General features: G+C 44.9%; 1 protein-coding gene across 1 annotated transcript in view; it reads right to left on the bottom strand.

Moving 5' to 3' along the window:
* Nucleotides 1-24,285, bottom strand: part of PCDH15 (protocadherin related 15) — a 2,365,808-nt gene that overhangs the window by 616,691 nt on the left and 1,724,832 nt on the right. The window contains exon 22 of the mRNA XM_075348720.1: nt 12,037-12,153. Within this exon, the coding sequence (XP_075204835.1) occupies nt 12,037-12,153 (117 nt within the window). The remainder of the gene's footprint in view (nt 1-12,036; nt 12,154-24,285) is intronic.

Here is a 24,285-nt window from a genome sequence, read left to right as displayed (position 1 = left end):
GTCTGGCAGCGAGATGTATATACGCGCGGTTATGATTTTCACTTACCGCCGCCACCACCGGAAGTCACGTGAGTGATCACGTGACTTTCCGTGGTTGCCATGGTAGCACAGAGTCATGTGATGACGCCTCCAGCTATGATGAGTCACTTTCGTTTTCACTCGGCCCGGAAGGGCAGTGAAGCAGGAAGTGACCGTATCTGCTGTTTACAGCTATATAGCTGTGATCAGCAGATAGATTAGAGTGATCGGATTGCTGATCGCTATAGCTCCCAAGGGGGACTAGTAAAATAAAAATAAAAAGTAAAAAAAAAGTTTTAAAAAATGAAAACAAAAAAAACAAAAACCTAAAAGTTCAAATCACCCCCCTTTCACACCACTGAAAATTAAAGGGTTAAAAAATTAAATAAATATACACATATTTGGTATCGCCGTGTTCAGAAATGCCCTATCAAATCTATCAAAATATAAAATCAATTTATCTAATTGGTAAACGGCGAACTAAGAAAAAAATTTCAAATGCTAAAATTACGTTTTTTTGGTTGCCGCAAGTTTTACGCAAAATGCAATAACAGACGATCAAAACGTAGCATCTGTGCAAACATGGTAACATTACAAACGTCAGCTCGAGACGCAAAAAATAAGCTTTCAACGAGCCATAGATCCCAAAAAATGAGAAGGCTACGGGTTTTGTAAAATGGCGCAAAACGTACGCCACTTTTATTGGACAAGCTTTGTGATTTTTTTTAACTCCTTAGATACAAGTAAACCTATACATGTTTGGTGTCTTCAAACTCGAAACGATCTCAGGCATCATATGCACACATCAGTTTTACCATATAGTGAACACGATGAATAAAACATCCCAAAAACTATTGTGCCATCACACTTTTTTTGCAGTTTTTCCACACTTGGAATTTTTTTGCTGTTTTCCAGTACACTATATGGTAAAACTTATGGTTTCATTTAAAAGTACAACTCTCGTCCTGCAAAAAACAAGCCCTCATATGGCAAGATTGACAGAAAAATAAAAAAGTTACGGCTCTCGGAAGAAGGGGAGCAAAAAACAAAAACGCAAAAACGGAAAGTGCCTGGCGGCTGAAGGGGTTAAAACTTGTTGATTAGGCACTTATTTACTAACAGTTTCTATATGAAAATTAACAAACTATGAAAAACAATAAACAAAAGCACCGATACCTAACAATTCTATGGCATCGCAAAACTACTGGTATTACACATTTTTTTTTAACTTAGTAATAGATTGTCGGGTCCCGTAGCCATGCTTCATTGCAACTATATGCCACTGACGCCGACAAAAACCCTTCTAAAAACATCACCTGCTTTGTTACCTCCAGGGCATACCAGCCCCGCTTCCCGCAATGCCGGGTGTAGGTAACCATCTCCTCAGGCTGAAGATTATGCTCCGGGTGGCCCCAAGGAAGGTGCTGTGCCACATCTCGTCGGGACACATACACCCCAGCTGTGAGGCCTGCTTCGCAGACAAACCCCCATCCCTGCTCGGGGTCAAACTGCTCCACAAGGCCACGGCACCGTGGCCCTTTAACTTGAGAAGCAGCGCTCCTTATTTGCTCCTTTTCCGCCCGATCATGGGCCGCAAGCTCCCGTCCTCACCGGTCTCGGGCTACGATATCTGCTTGTAGCTGATATTGTTGTTGTTCCCAGTAGGGGGCATCAGCGTCCAGACTCAGCTCTCTATCTGGCTCTGGCTTTATGTGAACTCTGACGGCCCCCAACAGCCGTCGGGATGCGCCTGATAGGCCAGGGCGTCACACTTATGCATTTATACTCAGCACAGCCGACCCGGAAGTAGCTGCAGCAGTGAGAGACACAGCGGCCGGACACAGCATCCGGGAGAATTCAGCCCCATGGACAGCAGGAATGGGGACAGGTGAGTTTATCTCCATGTGCTATTACAGATCGCGGGCTGGACATTGAGAACACACGTGTGCTGTGAATCACGGCACACGGAAGGACATATGCGTTTTAATACGTCAGTAAAAATGGCTGTTTGAAATATCGTAGCATGTGAAAGCTACGAGCGACTGTTAACGAGCAAAAATACTCATCTTATCGTTGCTCGTTGACACGTCGTTCATTTTCAAAATATCGGTCATATTCCTGGATGTAGGTTGTTCATCATTCCCATGGCAGCACACATCGCTCCGTGTGACACCTCGGGAACGACGAACACAGCTTACCTGCGTCCTGCCGGCAATGAGTAAGGAAGGAGGTGGGCGGGATGTTACGTCCCGCTCATCTCCGCCCTTCCGCTTCTATTGGGCGGCCGCTGTGTGACGTCACTGTGACGCCGAACGTCCCTCCCCCTTCAGGAAGAAGATTTTCGCCGCCCACAGCGAGGCCGTTCGGGAGGTAAGTATGTGTGACGGGTGACCGACTTTGTGCGACACGGGCAACATATTGCCCATGACACACAAATGATGGGGGCGGGTGCGATCGCACATGCGATTGCACGATAAATCGATGCGTGTAATGGGGCCTTTAGGGTCATTGGAGTCCCGGAAGTGAACTGTTTTTTCTACCATGGCAAGTCAGAGCATACCGCTTCTGGACTGATGCTTGACAATTACTGTGTGGCAGGCAGCTTGGAGATCTCACCGTATCTTACAATCTCAGGATATATTTGACTAGCTTTTCACCTGACTATTATTGTATGCTTGTGCTTTTAAATAAAAACGGAGGCCTCCCCCCCCCCAAAAAAAAAATGTTTTGTATTTGATTTTTTGGGGCTATGATGTTTGGAGCACCCATCCCATCTCCAGAGGTCATATAAACACGGTAAATATTTAGGAAAAAATTTAATGTAGCTGTATTGCAGGAATTGTTATGTAATGCGCACCAGAGACAAACACCCGGGATAAAACATTACTATATTTAATGAGTAATAATAAAAGAGACAAAGGAAATTATAGCTTACATTAAATGCACAGAACACAAAACACTGTTGTGAATTATTCACACTCTTGATAAATTACAGCAATTAAAGCCTTAGGGAAGGAAGTACTGATTATTAACCGTGGTAAGCAGAATTAATTGATATAGTGCTAATCAATGAAAATAAAGGTCATTTGGCATGTATACCTTATATCCTGTAGGGACTGTATTCACAAATGTACATTTCCTTCCAGGCTACGATGGCAATCATACAATTCCTTTTTAGATAATTATATCTAATAAAAAGCATATGTTAATGAATTTACATCTTATATTAACTGCAGATGAGTGCTGATCCAAGCTTTAGTAAATAAGAGAAGAAAACGTATAATATAAACTCTTTCAGTTTGATTTTTATATTTTATGAAAAGGTTATATATCACTCCATGTATGTGGAAATTGTAATGTACTGTTTTTAAGAAATTATTTTAAGGAATAGTTTTCTGAAACCAAAAACTGTGTGATTCAAAGCTTGGTACGTTTATGGTGCATTTTAACTTTATCTTGCCATTGAAAATTAAATAACCAAAATATACAGGGGAGATATAATTCGGTGGCTTAGTGGTTAGCATTGCAGCACTGGGGTCCTAAGTTCAAATCCCACAAGGGACACCATCTGCAAGGAGTTTGTATGTTCTCCCTGTATTTGTGTGGGCTTCCTCCAGCTTTTCCGGTTTCCTCCCACACTCCAAAAACATACTGATAGGGAACCTAGATTGTGAGCCCCAATGGGGACAGTGTTGCCATTGTATGTAAAGCACTGTGGAATTAATAGCACTATATAAATTAATAAATATTATATATTATATAGTTTATATTGTAGTGTTCGTAAACAGCTCTGATCGATCATACAAGTCCATCAACACTCAACTACTTTGTGGTACAGTGGCTCAGTGGTTAGCACTGAGCCACTGTACTGTTATGAGCCACTGAGTTCAAATCACACCAAGGACAACACCTGCAAGGAGTTTGTATGTTCTCCCTGTGGTTGTGTGGGTTTCTTCTCACACTCCAAAGACCTACTGATAGGAAAATGAGATTGTGAGCCCCAAAGGGGATAGTGTTGCTGATGTATGTAAAGCACTGTGAAATTAATGGCACTATATAAGTAAGTAAATATTATTATTGACTCCCTATTACAGATCTTAGAATCCACATGTCATGCTGTATAAAGGGCTGGTAAGACTTAGTACAGCATATTCCCAACAAGGTGGCAGGAGAGTAGTTAAGGAGAGTCAAAGTAACACTGTAACAGAAAAGAGGCTAAAGTACAGCAGAGTAACTTCAGCAGGCAGTTCACAGACAAACCACCAGGGGGCAATAGAGTAGTTAAGCAGTCAGGGTCTAGCCAGGAAAGTCAAGTCACTGCAAAGGGAGGATCAAAATCAGGTCAGAAAACAGAACTGAAGTTGGATGCCAGGAGTTCAGGTATGCAGACGGAAACACAAAGGGCACAGGGAGCAGAAGACAAGACCAGAGGGTGAGGAGACACAAACACGGGAATGAAGATGAACCAGGATGTGTAAACAATTGTAAGGAATGGGAAGTCAGGGACTGGGACAGACAGACAAACGGGGGAGGGTACAGTTCAGGGCATGGTAACAAGGAGTCAGATCAAACAAGAAATCTCACCAGAGCCAGCCACAGGCTGCAGAGCGAAACTATAACCAGCACAGGAATGCTGGAGCAGCGACCAGATATAGTGTCTCCTGAAACCAGAACGAGGCTGATGGGAGTTAACCTCTGACATGACCAGGCCGGGTCTGGGAAACTCTGGAGCGGGGTATACTGGTCCTGGATGATTACACCACAGCTTTTTGTCACCCTCTCTCTTCTACATGACTACCTTGGGCAGTGATCAAGGCAGTTCTAGCATCATGATGCAGCATGACCAGTACAACAGTTTTCAGTATTAGCACTACTAAAATAGTCTAAGCAGGAACACCCCTTCCCCCACCTTTATGATGTCTCCACCCATTAGCAATGCATATAAAATGATTTCTTTAAACAATCTTTTGCATCTCAGTAAGTAATTACATGTTGCTATTTGTCACCACTTATAGATCACTAAGGACCCAACCTCTGAGAACCAATCACACAGGAGAATAAAGGGGCTGCACAGCTTTTCAGCATTGTGTCCACAGCACAGCGGTGTTAATGACCACCCACTGCAGTGCATCTCCATTGAAGTCAATGTGGCCAACTTTAGTTCCCTGCGTAGGCTGCTGCTTGAGAAGAACACAACACATAGCAACGCCTTCCTTTTTAGGATCCATTGGTGTACCAGGTCTCAGGTCTTCACCAATCACTAAAGCCCTAGCAGACACAGACAGGAAAGGGCCCCTGTGCAAGAACAATATATAGGTCCTTTTCGGTCGAAAGTTTTTTGAAGTAGAAATGGGCCCCCCAACTGCACAGATTTCACCAATGATATGTCCGCCCTGCACTAAAGGATTTCTTTCATTTTATTATGTTTAGCAAGTACCATTCCTCCTAGCGAACCAATTACCTGATTTTTGGTTTGTGGGTGTTCCTGTTTGATTGACCGTTTGGGACAGTTAGAATACTGAGGAACAAACAAGCCCAATAGGATCTTACCCTAAAAACATGTAACACGAATAGAGAGTGATTGCTCACATTGTGTGGTTGTTTCCCACAACCTTGGAAAAAGTTTGAGAATGGGTCAGCAGCTGCAGAATCCACACACTGCAAGGTCAAAGGAATTGTGAAGGAACCAGAGAATAACATGGTTTCATCTGCGCTGCCAAAGAATCAGTAGGGGAACCAGTACACTGGCATGTTTATCTACCCATTGCGAAGTTTTCCCACTCCACCAAGTATCACCACTTTTTTCTCTGGTTCCTTCACAGTGTGGAACAATGGCATAATTGTGCAGAAGGTCTGAACTGTGTGCTCCTGATGGTGTTATAAAGGCAGCTTGGCTTCGGCAGCATCGGAAGTACATTAATTCATTAATGCTAAGACTAAGGGGTACTTTGCATGCTGCGACATCGCAGGCCGATGCTGCGATGCCGAGCGCGATAGTACCCTCCCCCGTCGCAGCAGCGATTTCCTTGTGATAGCTGCCGTAGCGAACATTATCGCTACGGCAGCTTCACATGGACTCACCTGTCCTGCGACCGTCGCTCTGGCCGGCGATCCGCCTCCTTGTTAAGGGGGCGGGTCGTGCGGCGTCATAGCGACGTCACACGCCAGGCGGCCAATTGGAGCGGAGGGACGGAGATGAGTGGGATGTAAACATCCCGCCCATCTCCTTCCTTCCGCATATCCTACGGAAGCCGCAGTGACGCCGGTAGGAGATGTTCCTCGCTCCTGCGGCTTCACACACAGCGATGTGTGCTGCCACAGGAGCGAGGAACAACATCAGACTGTCGCGTCGGCGTAACATGGATTACGCCGACGCTGCACCGATGATACGATTACGACGCTTTTGCGCTCGTTAATCGTATCATCGAGCCTTTACACACTACGATGTCGCATGCGATGCCGGAAGTGCGTCATTTTCAATTTGACCCCACCGACATCGCACCTGTGATGTCGTAGTGTGCAAAGCCCGCCTAAGGGCACCTCTGTGCCAGAAACGCCTCAGCAAATACTCATTTCTGCTTTTAATGTAGACCAATATATTGGATTTTTTAATATACCGGATGGTTTGTGCTGCACTCCTCACTCCTCCTCTGCCTTCATCGGAAGTACAGTGGCACTTAATCTGAATAGGATTGGGAGATAATAGTGCACTGCAGGCTTAGTGAAAACCTCACAAGCTCAATTAAAACAGCTTGTAAGCACTGCATATGTTTGACAACTGCTGCTACCCTGCAATGATGGCTCACCACTTAAGCATTGAGATGTAAACCAAAAACAATGAAAAAATATAATTCTCAAGACAAAGTGGCCAAATCTTATAAATAGTACATTGGGAAGTTGCTTGTTTTTTGAAGCACTTTCCAATTATGTCCATCTTTAAAGGTGGGAATAACCCTTTAAGTGATTTTATATCCTGCTAATATAACATAAATACTAAGGTGAGACTGTGAGTGACTATCCTTTAAATAGTACATATAATAGATAAATTGGCATGTTAATCTACAGATGGAGAAATCAAGCACAGTGAATCGTTGCATATACTGTATATTTTATAATCTGTCCTGTTGTTCTACCAGCACCTCAGGCACCAGTGGTTGAAATGACTTTTCAAGGTACCAACACAAGCATTGATTCAGCTCAATGCATACATATCTAAGCAGTAAATTCTCTTCTACATCTTAAAAAGTGCAAGTGTTAACTGCAATGTACTTTATATCTCTTCCGCTATGTGCATTCTCTGCTCACAGAGCTATGTTAATAATGAAACCCGCACTGTAGTCTCACTCCACATGGCACAAGCTTAACATTTTAATCTATTCCATGTAAATTCAACTGCGAAGGATTTTTTTTCCCTTCTTTTGCAACGCTTATCCAATCAAGGCGGTTAAACACACTCCTTTCTGGGAGTATTTTACATGACAGTTTCTAAATTGCTGGAAATTAGGTAAAAACATTCCGCCTTTCAATCATCAAATATGATGAGCTCGAGTGAAGAATATGTTAGAGATTATAAAAAATGTCTTTACTTTAGGAAATATTTCAATTAGTGTTACGTAACACGATATTACAATGTGGAAAAGAATACGGTTTAGTTATTAGCAACAGCAACACTGCAGATGATAGTAACGGTAAATGAGTCAAGTAAATGACTAGAAACCATGTCACATGCGTGTGTTCAGATTATTACATGATCCCCAAGGACACGTTCAAGAATGCAAATTAGCTGCAAAAAACAAGTCGTACATGATAGCAGCATGGATTCTTAAATGAAGCAGTCATCAGTCAAAGTGAGCAGATTTGCAGTTATTTTGCATCACGTTCGTTTCAATATCGAATGCAAGGTTACAAGAATCTGAAGTATAATTAAGGGGTGGTCCAAAAGCAAACCATTTTTTCCTATCTTCCTATCTAACAGCTACTGAGCTTCTTTTTTTATTTCCTGTCTGATGACGATTCATTTGAGTACCCGAGTGCATTCTGGGATATGCAAAGTGTCATCAGGTGGCAGAGGCTCTGGTCAATATCACAGCCTCTGCCCCTCCCTAAAACTATGTGTTATTAGTGATGCTCGTTTCACAGGCAATGCTTTCACTGCTGTGTCCCTGAATGTCTTACTAGAGCAGTGTCTCAATCCGCACCCTGCGATAAGAGCAGCGTCCAGACTGTTCTTGGCTTATGAATAGTAATAAGCCTGCAGCAGAGTGCATGGGGGGTGGGGGAGGGGGAACATTGCACTAGGAAGACACTCAGGGACACAGCAGTGAAAACACTGTCCCTAAAACAAGTGTCACTGATGACACTTTGTTTAAGGCAGGAGCAGAGTCTGTGATAAGAGCAGCGTCTAGACTGTTGTTTGTGACACCTTGGACTAGCCAGGTAGTCACAGGTAGGCCCTTGTGTCGCGGGCGGGGAGGGCGCTGCGCTCACCCACTGCTCGGGTCCGGCTGCTGCTGCTCGCTTGGTCGGTGGCTCAAGCGGTGGGCCGGATCCCGGGGTCTCGAGCGGCGCTCCTCGCCCGTGAGTGAAAGGGGTGGCTTGGTTTAGGGATATTGTCCATGACACCACCGCTGCTCTGTACGGGGATCCCAGGAGCGCTGACAGGGAGCAGCTGAGAAATATTCTCCCCTCCATGGGTAGGGGGTTGTGGTGGCCCCGGGGCCCGGTGGTGGAGGTCGGAAGGTGGGTTGCGGGGCTGGGCCAGGTGCAGGGTCGCGGGGCAGCGCAGTGCCAGATGGCACGGTGGTACTCACTCAGCCAGTAATGCACACGGAGTCTCTGGTAAAACAAACGGCTGGATGGACGAGTCCCACAGACGGCTGCGGCGGTCACTCCCGGTAAGTTGGCGGTAACTGTCTCTCCCTGCACCGGTGTTCTGTTCTCGGCCCCAATGGCTTTCCACTGATAGCCTGCTCCCCAGCGGTATGTTGGCTAATGGAGCCCTTCCTTTGCCCGCAGGCTCTGGCCCTGGGAGCTCTAGCTCTGGCGGTAGCTTTATCTCCCTCACAATTTGGACGGTTGCCTTCAGTCGGGTCTTTACTGCTGTGAAACTCCGGAGGTTCCCGTCACTGACGAATTTGACCGGTTTAACGGCGACTCCTAGCCTGGTCGGGGTCCGTAGGCCCTGCCGGATGGTGCTTGCTTCTCTTCGCTTCCCGGTTCGGTACCGGCGGGCCACCGCCTGTCCCCTGTCCTCACGGTTGTGCATCAATCGGCCTCTCCTGCAGACGGTCACCACCGTCTGCCAACCTTGCTGTTTCTGTGCCCGGGCCACGTACCCGGACACGGCCAGTCAGCTCCTCTACTACCACTTCCTCGCACTTTGACTTCCCTCACTGAACTCCTTTCCTTTTCCCGCCTCCAGGACTGTGAACTCCTCGGTGGGTGGAGCCAACCGCCTGGCTCTGCCCCACCTGGTGTGGACATCAGCCCCTGGAGGGAGGCAACAAGGATTTGTGTCTGACCTTGATGTTCCTAACCGGGGTGTAGGGTGTGTTGTGGCAGTACCTGTGACGTCCTGGCTTGTCCAGGGCGCCACATTTGCATAACACCAGTCCCACACAGGTAACACCAGCCAAACACATACACCCTAGTCACCTCCCTCAGTGTTTGATGGACACATCAGGGGGCGGAGCCAGGCGGTTGGCATGCCCACCGAGGAGTCCAGAGGGCCTGAGGCAGGAAACAGTCAAGTAAGTTGTTGTAGTCGGTCAGTCAAGTTCAGGCTGTTTAGAGGATTGGAGTTGGAGAGTTCAAGTGCAGCAGACCTGTGCCCAGGTCTGCCGCAGACTGACAACAGGTGTCTGGGTAAGAGCCCAGTCACCTCTGGCTAGGAGGTAGATGGTGGCCTTAGCCTGTAGGAGCCGGGAAGACGGCCAGGTGGAACCGTAAGGGACCGGGGCAGGGTAGTGGCCCGCCAGTACCGAACCGGGGAACCGACTGGAAACTGGAGCACACAGGGGGGTACTCAGACCCTGAAACGAGGTCCAGAAGCCACTGGACTGAGTTAATTCATTGATTGAGGTCTGGACTATAGGTCCTTTCCCACCCAAGTCCCGACTGAAGACAACAGCCCACTGAGGGGGATAGAAAGCCACCGCAAAGGCAGAGAGATCCCACGGGCCAGCGTCTGCGGGCAAATGGGCTTTCCCGACACACCTACAGCTGGGGAGCGGACTCCCATCACTGAAGCGAAGGCAGTCTACATACACACTACACAGTGCAGGAGAAAGGCAAAGACCACTAAACCGGGTGGGGGACCAGACTTAGCCGGCTGCGGGCACCGACCACCATCATCTTGGTTTACCAGAGACTTTTGTGCATCAATCATAGCGAGTACAACTGTGCCCTCGGGCCGTACACCGCCCTGCACCGCCAAGCACCGACATACCATCCCAATCGGGTCCCGGGGCCATCACCCCTACCCACAGAGGGGTTAACACCTTTGCTGCGCAACATCTCCCCCAGGTACCTAGTAAACAGCAGCTGTGGTGTCCACATTCACCACAGCCCGTGGGTGGCATCACGAACTTAACTAAACACCACGGCCCCGGCCGTAAATCTAACCCCCTATGTAGCGCCAGCATCCTTTCAGAGCGAAGTGACCCCGGGTCTGGAGGCGCTCGAGCCACCCACGAACGAGCCTGGATCCGAGCGGCTCGGCTGCAGCCGAGCGCGGGGCGGTACATTGTTGGCTTATGAATAGTAATAAGCCTGCAGCAGAGTGCATGGGAGTTGGGGAGTGAGGGAGGGGGAAATTGAGACCTTGCACTAGGAAGACACTCAGGGACACAGCAGTGAAAGCACCGCCCCAGAAACGAGTGTCACTAATGAAGCTTCATTTAAGGGAAGAGCAGAGACTGTGTGATAACAGCCTTTGACCACTGATGATGCTTTGAATATCCCAGTGTGCACTGGGCTACTCAAATGAATTGCCTTCAGATAGAGAAAAAAGCACAATATTTGTTAAAAGTATAGTTAAGGCTGCATTACACGCAGCGACATCGCTAGCGAAGTCGCTCGTGAAAGCATCCGCCCCCATTGTTTGTGCATCACAGGAAAATCGCTAGTACCCGTCACACATACTTACCTTCCTAGCAACATCGCTGCGGCCGGCAAACAGCCTCTTTTCTAAGGGGGCGGTCCGTGCGGCATCACAGCGACGTCACACGACAGGCGTCCAATAGAAGCGGAGGGGCGGAGAGCAGCCGCATGAAAGTCACGCCCACCTCGTTGCCGGAGGACGCAGGTACGGTGCTGTTCATCATACCTGGGGTGTCACACGTAGCGATGTGTGCTGCCTCAGGAATGACGAACAACCTGCATCCACAATCAGCAACGATATTTTGGAAATAGACGACATGTCAACAATCAACGATTTGGTGAGTATTTTGCATCGTTAGCGGTCGCTCGTATGTGTCACACACAACGACGTCGCTAACGAGGTCGGATGTGCGTCACGAATTTCGTGACACCAACGACATCTCGTTAGCGATGTTGCGTGTAAAGCCCCCTTTAGGGAAGGGTAGGGAATTTTTAAGGCAATTATATAATAAAATAGCTTAGATTATGGGACAATATAGATAGGAAATTAGGAGAAAATGTTTTCCTTTCAGACCGCTCCCTTAGGAGAAAAAAAATTATCTATCTATCTATCTAGGTATCCAGCTATCTAAAAATGTATTTATCTTGTTATAAAATAGCGTGCAATAAGTTGCCCTATTTTATCTGGCCCCGTTGACCTAAACAAATGCTGGTTCCTGATACTTGACGTTAAAATTGTGAAAGGCTACTCAAGCCATTCTGATAAGCAATATGAAAACATCAAAAATGTATGAGGGCCACCGCTGTGAGAGACTCTTAATAATCAACTCTCTGAATCTTGGAAGACTGGGTCACCTATAAGGGTTAAAGAGATTTCTCACATGGGTATTAAGACATTAATAGAAGAATTTGACTTACCGGAGGATCATGATCTTCAGCAGTAACTGTAACAATAACAGTGCCCTTAATGGCATCTGGAGCCACCATTCCCCAGTAGATAGCTTTGGAAAATACGGGCGAGAAGTCATTCATATCCTGAAAAAAGAATAGAAAATTGAGTTATTATGTATTTTTGATATTTTAAACAGAAACTGAGTAATAACACCTTCAAGGGCACATAGTCATCTCCCTAAATCCAGTAAAAACATTAACTAAAATCTGCCTCCAGCAATCCCAAACCTATCTAATGTAAAAAGGTTCCTCAGGAGAAAATATCACAATTTCAAAAGCCCTTAAATGTAATATCAATTGTAAGGAATTCTCCACATGCCATTGTAAATAAGCTCCCAAATAGCAGATTCCTCCAAGACCATTAAAATATGGGTAAGCAAAATGCATAGCGGTGCAAAAAAATAAAAAATAAAATAGGCTTATACAGGTCAATGTTTTACGTATCTACTTCAACTATATCCAATTTCTATGGCTCCCATCAGATGTTCACATCCAATTAGCAATCCTAGCTTGGCATGCAGACTGAAGTGTCCCTCATGTGGCAGCGCAAAGCCAGTGATGGTCAAAGATTATGATATGCTGTGATATTAGAAGTCTGAAGCAATAAATAAAAATACTAAAAAAATCTGAAAATTCTTTATCTTTCCTGAGAGTTCAGTATTCTGTACTTAATTGTTACAAATCCAAATTTGTAGGGTTTGCATAGTTTTGGGTTGTTTTTTTTAATCTTTTTTTTAATCTTACTAATATGACTATGGGTATTATATCAGTAAAAATAAGAATGATGGACCATTATTTAAAGCACAGCTCCAGACTTTTTTAAAAAAATTTCACCACTGGAGTGATACTTTGAATCAAAGGCCCATGCACCCTGTTTTGTACTCAAACTTCAGCGTTTGCATCCTTTTTCAGCTTCACTCTGTATTTGCGGTGCCATCTTAAGCCCGTAACTTCTAACTGGCTACAAGTCAGAAGTTACATCCTAAGCACTCAATACAAGTCTAAGAGAGCCAGATCGAGGCCAAAATGTGACTCTCATAGAAATGTATAAAGTTGTGACCTCCAGCACGCTCCATGAAACAAGGGATTGACTGGAGAGGTGGTGGTAGAAGGTGAAGCAACCAGAAGGTGAGTATAAGACAAGAGGAAGGCGACTTAAATTTAAAGCAACACTCCAGTGGTAAAACTACTGGCGCTAGGATGCTCCATCTAATAATATGTTTTGTTCTGAATTTTGATGTTCTATTTCAGAATTATTTGCAAGTAAAGTTCCAGCGATGCACTGCTATTTGATTGACAGGTGCAACAGGAAGGAAATATATGGGTTGGGTTTTGTCATCTGTTCCCGCCCCTGTCTGCTTGCCTGGCCTTGGCAGATGCTATACTGTATGGGATCCTTCCAGGTTAGAGTCATTTCTGTCACGTGAAAGGGGCATGTTCAAAATGCAGCCCATACAGTCTAACATCTACAGAGGCCAGGCAGACAGAATGGGGCGGGAATAGATTGCAAAACATGTGTTGCATCTGTCAATCAAATAGCGGTGCATTGCTGAAATTTCACTTGCACATATTTCTGAAAGAAACCTCCTATCTCAGAACAAAAGCTATGCTTACATTCAGCATCCAGGCGCCAGTATAGCACTGGGTTCACCTTATATATGAAAATCCTGATGGTTAGTTCTCTTTAAATATATATAAATATATATATATATATATATATATATATATATATATATATATATATATATATATACAGTCATATGAAAAAGTTTGGGCACCCCTATTAATGTTAACCTTTTTTCTTTACAACAGTTTGGGTTTTTGCAACAGCTATTTCAGTTTCTTATATCTAATAACTGATGGACTGAGTAATATTTCTGGATTGAAATGAGGTTTATTGTACTAACAGAAAATGTGCAATCCCCATTTAAACAAAATTTGACCGGTGCAAAAGTATGGGCACCCTTATCAATTTCTTGATTTGAACACTCCTAACCACTTTTTACTGACTTATTAAAGCACTAAATTGGTTTTGTAACCTCACTGAGCTTTGAACTTCATAGGCAGGTGTATCCAATCATGAGAAAAGGTATTTAAGGTGGCCACTTGCAAGCTGTTCACCTATTTGAATCTCCTATGAAGAATGGCATCATGGGCTCTTCAAAACAACTCTCAAATGATCTGAAAACAAAGATTATTCAACATAGTTGTTCAGGGGAAGGATACAAAAAATTGTCTCAGAGATTTAAACTGTCAGTTTCCACTGTGAGGAACATAGTAAGGAAATGGAAGAACACAGGTACAGTTCTTGTAAAGCCCAGAAGTGGCAGGCCAAGAAAAATATCAGAAAGGCAGAGAAGAAGAATGGTGAGAACAGTCAAGGACAATCCACAGACCACCTTCAAAGACCTGCAGCATCATCTTGCTGCAGATGGTGTCAATGTGCATCGGTCAACAATACAGCGCACGTTGCACAAAGAGAAACTGTATGGGAGAGTGATGTGAAAGAAGCCGTTTCTGCAAGCACGCCACAAACAGAGTCGCCTGAGGTATACAAAAGCAGATTTGGACAAGCCAGTTACATTTTGGAAGAAGGTCCTGTGGACTGAGGATACAAAGATTGAGTTGTTTGGTCATACAAAAAGGCATTATGCATGGAGGCAAAAAAACACGGCATTCCAAGAAAAGCACTTGCTACCCACAGTAAAATTTGGTGGCGGTTCCATCAATCCAGAAATATCCATGGGAGCTGGAGACTCAGGAAGTGCTCTGTCAGGCCCAGGGCACTTAATGACTCATTTACATAAAAATATTGGCAAATACCCATGAATGCAGCCACAAAAAGAAGATATAAAGGTGTTTATGTATTTAGCTTTTAGCATACTTATATATGCAGGTTGGGGATTTATTTTACTGTCAACTTTTATTTAAAGATTTAATGACATAATGGTAATTTACGGAATGCTCTACCAGTTTCATCAATACATATTAAAATAATATTTCATTTGTAAAACACAACAATAAAGTCTCATTCAAGGTGCTTGCCTCTAACCATTCTAAGCTCCATATTTAATGGATTTACACATCATACACAAAAAACTAATTTTTTATAGGCAAACTTTTGTCAACCAGTGTCTAAAAGCTACGTATATGGCAGAGCAAAGAAAGGCAGCAAACATGTGACACCCTGGCAAAACCAGGTAGTCACAAAAGAGTTAATCCTCCTTGTTGCCACCTGATCCCACACTGGTACAATCCAACAGACACCCCCCCCTCCTTAGAACAGTAGGGACGCCAACTCAGGGGATATGAAGTGTCTGGGGAGGAAACAAGCAGTCGGAGGAGGGAGGCAGAGCAGAGCAGATGGGGGTTGGAGCTCCTGGGCTGCTGTGGAAGCGTGCATTGCAAGCCAAGTTCTGGGAGCTGAAGTGAGGAGTAAGCTCAGGGAACTGAAGTGAAAGTGGAAGTGAGCTCCGTGATTGCTGGAATAAGTTGAGCTGTAAGGAGGAACCCGAAGTGGACCGGGACAGGGTAGTGGCCCGCCTGTATTGTGAACGGGAATCCATACTAGTGCAGGGAAGTGGACCTTCCACCATTCTAAGCAGAGGAGTTAAAGTGACTTTCAATTGTAGTGCAGGAGAGAGGGTCCTGCTCCATTGTACCGTGTGTGGGATCCGAGCACCACCCACCAAAGGCCCACGGACACCGGCAATTTCTGGTTTACTTCATGGACTTGTGTGAAGTTACTGCGTCATCCTCAGAGTGAGTACACCAGTCCCCTTGTGCTATCCCTGCCACCACCACAACTCCTAACTGGGCTCCGGGACTACACCTCCTCTACCCATGTAGGGGATACCATCTTACTACTCCACACCATCTGTCCCGGGCACTGTCCCCAGAGGCAGCGGCGGTGCCAGCATCTCATCACCGCAACCCACGGGTGGCATCACGGACAATTTCCCTTGTAAATAATCCCCTTTTCACTCATGGGCGATGGACGGCTGCGCGAGCCCCGGATCCGGCTGCCACTGGAGCCACAGCCACCACCCGGATCCGAGTGCCTCGAGCGGCCCCCCGGTTGTGATCTGTCCCCCGCCTGCGACAAACACTTCTGCAAATTTATGATTTTATACATTGTTCCCAACACTATGGCACAATATGACACCGAACGTCGGTTTGTTGCTGCTGATATTCATTGTAATATATATGCATGGAATGCACATCCGCAAAATCATCAGTTAATAATAAAATGTATTCTGATATGAATCAATAAGATTGTAATCCTTGCAAGGAAATGACACATAGCAACCAACATGTTTTTTTTGGACATTTGCCAGAATAGCGACATTTCATTTCATAAAGCTGAGAAATACTATTAAATGTGCAAGAATCTAGCTGTTATCGGCGTCATGCAAACATACCTATTTATGACAATAATCTGCCTTGGTAATGAGAGTTAATAATACAGCAATAGCAGTCATTATAACGACCTTTGTTTGTGTCATTCTAATTAATTAGGATTTATTATACTCCAGCTATTCATACACAGCGTGAAAAAAGCCATTTGAATCCGCCTCAACATTTTCTGGAAAGATATGCTGTGCAACATCAGGAAATGTGACATTTACATCATTTGAGAGAAATACAGGACCCGCAAAAGAAAAGTCACTGAATAACCACCATCCCCCAAATATTAGGCTTTCAATCTTCCATAGTGAAGAGCATGCATTACATTAGTGGCATTATGATTTTAAAGGGAACTTGTCAGCAGCTTTAGGGTCAGCAAAATAATTACATTGCTGGATAGGGTAGTAAAAGACAAGCTCAGACTTACATTTCTGACTGCAAATAAATTTACATTGCTTTGAAAATCAACTTTGAATCGATATAATGCTGGAGTTTCACTTGCGTGTGACTCGCGCGAGGATTGCATAGTATTGCATCTCCCGGACCGGTTGGTTGCTCTCCTGACAGAAGCATGTCAGTTTCATGTATTGCTGTGCTTACATGCTCCTGTCAGGAGAACCACAGGCCAGTCCAAGCATTGCGATGCGATCCTCGTGCTCCTCACATGCAAGTGTCACTCAAGCCTATAACTGAGGCTGTATATGAAGCCTCATTTTTGTAAACGAGGTGTAAGGTAGCAGGAGGAAAGGTTATGCACAGTATGTATGTGACACTAAGTGCTATAGTGTTGAGAGTTGTTTTTTAATGGGCCTGGATTTTGGGTTCAGGTTTTCAGAATGGGCACTAGAGCTGGATGGCTCTAGCCGTTCCCTTACCTCTTGTTGTAAAATTTGGAATGAGGGATCAAAAGGAGTTCCCCTATCTCATTTAATATCTGGGGATAGAGATGAAAACACCTCTGTAGGCCCCCTTCACATCTCAGTGAAAAACACATTTTTCACTGACATGATAAAGATGCATATGTCCCTCTGTGTGCTATGATTTGGCACGTGTGATTACCATGTGCTATCCGTGATAGTACACTGAGATCAGGGACTTCTATACTCACATGTCCACACTGCTGCTGTCCATGGTGCTAAAGTCTCCCATGATTCTGTGTCTAGCCGCTGCTATCTCCCCGCTGCTGCTACTTCTGGTTGGCTGTGCAATGAATATGCATGAGCATAATTTGCCGGCCTGGAAGCAAAAGACAGCAGCGGCTGAAGACAGCATCGCTGGAGACAGATGAGTTTAGAAAGCTTTTTATTTTAAATTCACATGTTTTTTCTGGTATCACACGGATCACACCTGGTACCTGACACTTCAAACCCATTCCCAGGGTACATCTGTATGATTTAGGTAGATAGGTAGGAATAAGGCAGACTGCAACTTGGCATGAACAGTTTCAATGGTTTACTGTATAACACAATCATGGGTTACATCTTTGGTACTTGACATTAGCCGCCTGTTACGGGGGGCTGTCTGATAATAACCTAAAGGAGTATCAGACAGTCAGGGTCCACCGTGCAAAGACTCTGCTGCAGACTATGGCAGAGTGCAATACCTCTGTTAACTCACAGAAGGATATAATAAGTAAGTAAAGCAATTCCTCCCTTACTTGGAGGGTGTGTGGAATGATCTCTGTTAATAATCACAGAGACAAAGGCAATGTGTACGAAATGGCACCTACCTAGGTCCGCTCTTCTAGTGGTGCAAAAGAGACGAACAGCAGCGTAAGCCGCACAAAGCTCCTACCTGCGTTCGCTCCACTAGTGTGCGAGGACACGAACCACTAGATATGGCACCTGCCTAGGTCCGCTTTTCTAGTGGTGCAAAAGAGACAGACAGCAGCGTAAGCCGCACAAAGCTCCTACCTCTGTTCGCTCCCCTAGTGTGCGAGGATACGAACAACTGCCAGACGCAGTATAAGGAACGTTACCCTAGCGGCAACGTCCACCTACGAGTCGAACCACAAGGCCCAGCCAGACCATGTGCCTCAGGCACCTGCCTATGTCCGCTCCCCTAAGAGGTAAGGATACGGACTCCAGCCGAAGCTGTAAGGTATAAGAACGCTACCCTGCCGGTAGCGCTAACCTAGCATAGACAGAGGAATGCCTAGAGGAACGTGCACAGAGCGTCTACTCTTATGCATGAACCAAGAGGACTGAGCGCCATGCGGCGTGTGTCAGGGTCTTATATAGACTCTGTGCCTCATCCAAGATGGAGGACACCAGAGCCAATCCGCTGCCAGAACGACAGGAGTGACGTCATGCTGGCCTATCACCGAGCAAGGCGTCACAAGCACATGACCAGCGACCAATCGGCATAGAAGGTGTCAGAGACATGTGACCTCGTGTCAGCGATGATGTCACCCGCACATGTGCAATGGCTCCAAGATAGGACTTAGTCTCCGGCGCTCACACATGTGCAGTAGCAAGAAATCTGGACTTAGTCTCCAGTGCTCGCACATGTGCAGTAGCAAGAAATCTGGACTTAGTCTCCAGCGCTCGCACATGTGCAGTACCAAGAAATCTGGACATAGTCTCCAGTGCTCGCAGCAACCGTAACACAGCCCTTGTAACCTACCTATCACCTCAAGCTCAGCTTGTCTCAACATCCAACAGTCATCTCTGCCTGGTTACCATAATGACCAGGCCATAGAGATATTGGTCAAACATCATCCAATATGGTCCCTTGCCAACACATACCACCACCTGCTGGTCTCTAGTGGTATTACAGAGCAATAACTTACAGTATAATTTACAGAATGATACCAGACAATATATTAAACCATACATTTTTCTATGAAAAATACTCCTATGGATGTAGAAACTTTTGTAATGGCTCCTTCTGGGTCATTACACTTTCATCAATGAGGGGCACCTGACATATGACAAAAAAATTAATCATATGTTAGTGGAGCACCCCACGGGGTCTTGTGAATACTCATCACTGGGCCGGTGGAGGGTCAGGGGATGTCACGGGTGGCCCAGTTTTGTGACCCCAGGGTGTCCACAAAAGGGGTATGGATGAAGAAGGATGAAGATGAAGGAGTTGTTGAGGATATTGGGAGTAGTAGTTGTCTCATGATGCCCCCTGTGGTACGCGGCCAGTGATTAGCCGCCGCTGCGAATGTTCTCCTCTGGGGCAGATGGTGTCGCAGCCGGGATGATTCAGCTCTCCACAGGTGGAGCTGGGCCCCAGGGAGGATGGTGGGGGTGGTAGTGACTGGTGGCGCCGGAGCGATGGGCGACAGCGCTGGCAAGGAAGGGCTGACTCAGTAGTTGCGGTTTAAGGTTTTTATTCACTGTCCATTTGTCCCCCTTAGAGTGCCGATCTCTGTAGTTATGGGCCCAGCTGATCCCAGATAATTTGGAGGTTACCATCGGTGTTCCCACTGTGTGTCTTTTCTGGTCGAGGTCCCTCCAATCCCATGGATGGAATGTGAAATGGACTGTGGTTGTTTCCTGCACTCTCTACAGACCCTGGAATCCCCTTTATCTGTGTAGAGCCCGGGCTGAGCTGCCTGCTCCAAGCCGCAGGTCTTACAGTGCTCCAGAAGTGTGTAAAAGAAAGTGCCTGGACTGAGGTTTGGACTGTGCTCCTCACTCCAAACTGTGCACAGGGTAAACTGCTCAAGTGTGAAGATGCTCCTTCTTTTTCCCCAAGTGGTGCCCACCCCCCAGGTGGTTGTCCCAATGACCAGGAAAGTCCAATGCCTCATGATGGCCACCAACCTATCTACCCTAGTCCAACCCCGGTGGGAAAGCGCCTTACTGTGGTTTGTGAATGTAACACCAGCAGTTAACCTCTTCCTTACCCGAGATGAGTACCACACCTTAGGCCTCTTTTACACGTTCGTGAAAAACCACGCACATTTTTCACGGACGTGTCAGAGGTGCGTTTTGCCCTCAATGAGCCGTGTTTATGGGCTACATTTGTTCTCTCAGCAGCAAGTAACAGCAGCGACAGAGACTGCAGGACTGGAGAAGGTGAGTAAAGATTTTTTTTTTCTCACAGACACATGTCTTTTCTCCGCTGCGTGTCACATGCAACACATCCGTGTGGTCCATTTGCATTACGTGTGACACGTTTGCGTTCCGTGTGACACACATGATGCCGGAGAGAAAACGGACATGTTGCCGTGAGAAACACATGGACACACGTAAGTACGGAACAAACACATGTTCCGTGTGAAAATATGTACGTGTGTCCAAAACCATAGGAATACATAGGTCTACGTGTGTACATGTCTCGGGTACGTGATAAAACTGCCAAACACGTACCGGATGCACGTATGTGTGAAAGAGGCCTTAAGTGAAGTGCAGTACCCTGTGGCAACAGAAAGCCCAGGGGCGCCACAGTAGGTAGAGCTGTCGTTGACTTTTTAGGTCCTTTTACACTGCAGTCTTCCCCATATTCAGTGGACTTGTTGGGGCATATGTTCGACCCTTCGCCCCCTTAAAAAATAAGATTTTACTTATGTGGCAATGGAGCCATTGAATATAATGGTGCAGACAGAGTCACTGTGTGGTCTGTTGTGCATCATTTTGGGGTGTATACACCAATTGGAGGTGGACACGCAGATGCACCCTAGTACATCTGAGTGTCCACCGTCAGAAGGCGTATACGGCCAAAAATGATGCACAATAGAGCATATGGTGACTTTGTGTCCCCATTGGCACATACAGTACATACAAATGCATTTTCCGGTGAGGGTGAGGGGAGGTGGACTGCAGTGTAAGATCACTCTAAGTATGATTACCTCCAAAACAACACGAGACCCTGATATCTGTTTTTCTGGGGAGTCTAGTTACATAGAAACAGAATGACATAAAAAAAAACACTTTTCATTTACTTGGAAAAGAAATAGAATATGATGAAGAGAAAGAATAAATCATCTTGGCTTTCAGCCCATTCTCATCATGAGATGTACATTTTACTCTAATATTCAAAACTGTGTGGATAAATGTCAAAAGATGCTTAAAACAACCAATCATTGTTTTCTATATGGACTACTTTACCCAGATTATGACCCCACTTGTTTTCGAAGAGGGATAATAAATAATCTCATTACACTGAATCAGCCATAATTCATACAGCGCAGTCCAGTCCAGCCACGAGTCATTGTTGATTAATCTAAATTAATCTGGATGTTATTTGTATGCAGAATAAATAAGAAAAACAATTGAAAAGAGGGAAATGTGATCTGCAAGTTACTGTATCCATTATATTAATATCAATGTACTGTGTGTTTATGACATGTTTGTAATATCGTATAATGTTTACATTGTGCATTATTATGTTTTACCTTTGAAAGAGCTAAATTAAATCATTCATGCTGTTAACCCTCGCTTAGCTGCTCAATCAAGATGTAAATTTCTCGGATTCAATGCTGCTGATCAGTGAAGGTTAGCTGTAAATAGCGCAATTATTTATTCACTTAAGTGCACACATGACATAATAATGAATTTCATACATAATTTTTTCTTCAATGGGACTTGATAGCTGACAATTACCGTAAACACATTCATGCATCATTCAGGTTAGGGCTCTTACCATACTACTGTGCCAATTAAGTTATTATTGCCAGATACAGTCTGTCAGGAATGGCAATAGGATCTGGTGAAATTAACTTTCAGGCTCTATCTCACATTCAATCTGATATTTTGCATAAACGATGAAACAGCCCAACAGAACATGAGCAGTAAACTCACCGTGCATTGTACGTTTGAGTCCGCACTTGTTACGCCAGGAATACAGTTACAGACCCCCAACCCACAATGTAAGATCAGATGGAGATTACACCTCACTGTACACTTTAACTCAATAGAAATAAGTTATATCATTAATCTAAAAAAGACAAAGCTGAGTCAACAGTCTCAAATAGGAAAGGGTTCTTTACAGGTAGAGTAGTCAGACTGTGGAATACACTACCACAAGAGGTAGTAATGGCTGACAACATATCAACTTTTAAAAAAAGGGCTGGATGATTTCATCAGTATACACAACGTTGTTGGCTATAAATAATTTAATTTAATGACAAAATATATAATAGGTGGAGGAAGGTTGAACTAGATGGACCTAGGGCTTTTGTCAACCTAAGTAACAATGTAACTATGCAACATCCAATGATATTTTGCAGTTCTTGTGCAGGTTAAAATGAGTTTATGATCAGTGGTCAATGGAGATGATTCATCGGTGCAGTAAGTTAGGAAACCTTGCCTGTATTATAAACATTAGCTCACATATTATAAGCCATATAAAAATGGAAAAGGCCATAATTATATGAGGAATGATCGAGTGCGCTACTTATAGTGATTTTTCAACTTCATCACATTACATATGCCAAGTCTGGCTTTTCATCTCGGCTTTTCCCGAATGCCCTGATGCATTGTCAATTGGGATAATGGGATTTGGGATTGATGTTAGCTGTGCATTGTTGAAAAACATAGCCAGCATTAAGCCGTAGTGTTAGTAATGAAGAGGTGTCTATCAGACACCCCCATTATTAACCCAGTAATTTAAAAGGAAAAAATACACACACATACTGAATTTAAAAGAACTTTCCCCTATCATGATCCAGGACGGCATTTACCTGCTGCTGGTTACACCCAGCTCTGGCCTGGTCATGTCAGGGGTTAACTTCCCTTGCCTCATTCTGGATCCCAGGACATTATATATTGCCTCTCTACCTATGGTTCAGCACTAGTGATATTTCTGCCTTGCAGTGTGTATACTGGTTCTGGTGAGTGTTCCTGATCTGTTCTGCCTCACTGCTACTGTGTCCTGACTTTGACCCTCCCCCATTCATCTGCCTGTCCTGGTCCCTGACTTCCCACTCCTTTCAGTTATTTGTGTTTCCCTCTGCATACCTGATCTCCTGGCTTCTGACTCGGTTTTGTTTTCTGACTTTGATATTGATCGTCCCTTCACAGTGACTCGACTTTCCTGGCTAGACTCTGACTGTTTGATTATTCTATTGCCCCCTGGTGGTTCGCCTGTTAACTGCCTGCTTAAGCTACTCTACTGTACTTCAGCTGCCTTTCACAGTGTTACACACAGTTACAGTGTTTGTTTGTCTCTCCTTCACTACTCTGCTGCCACCTACTGGGGATTACGCTGTACTACGTCTTACTAGCCTTTGTATAGCGTGATATCCCCGAATATTTTCATGGTTCATCATATTATGTAGGAAACAAAACAACCCTGGCAGGTCCGACATAGTACAGGGAGTCAGACGTAGTCTATAAAATCTGACATTGTCCACAAATGGAAACCTGAAAAACATAAAAAGGAGGAAAAAAACCCCAAACAGACTGTCTCGCACTCACCAATTTATTAGAAAGCAAAGTTACCATGCAGGTCCGATGCTTCTCATGACGTTCACCGACTCTATCAATTAAAGTCTATGGACCATTGTTCTGAGGCTCCATAGGCTTTGAGCAACAGCCACTATTGACTCACGCTGCTCTGTGCGACACCTGGCAACTGGGAAGAGTGGGATGTCAGTAATGTTACTGACATCACTGCTCATCATATGCAACAGGTATCACGCAATGCAGTGTGAGCCAGGAATTGAGCCTCAGAGCGATGGTCAATAGACTTTGACTGATGCAGTTGGAGAATGCCATGGGAAATCCTGGACTATGTTGGACCTGCATGTGAACTTTGCTTTTTAAAAAAATTGGTGAATGAAGGACAGTCTGTTGTTTTTTTGTTTTTTTTCTCTCTTTTTTTGTTTTACAGGTTTCCATTTGTAGACAATGT

Source organism: Anomaloglossus baeobatrachus, chromosome 5, assembly GCF_048569485.1.
Source record: "Anomaloglossus baeobatrachus isolate aAnoBae1 chromosome 5, aAnoBae1.hap1, whole genome shotgun sequence".
Classification (NCBI taxonomy): Eukaryota; Metazoa; Chordata; class Amphibia; order Anura; family Aromobatidae; genus Anomaloglossus; species Anomaloglossus baeobatrachus.
This window is presented reverse-complemented; position numbering and strand designations above follow the sequence as displayed.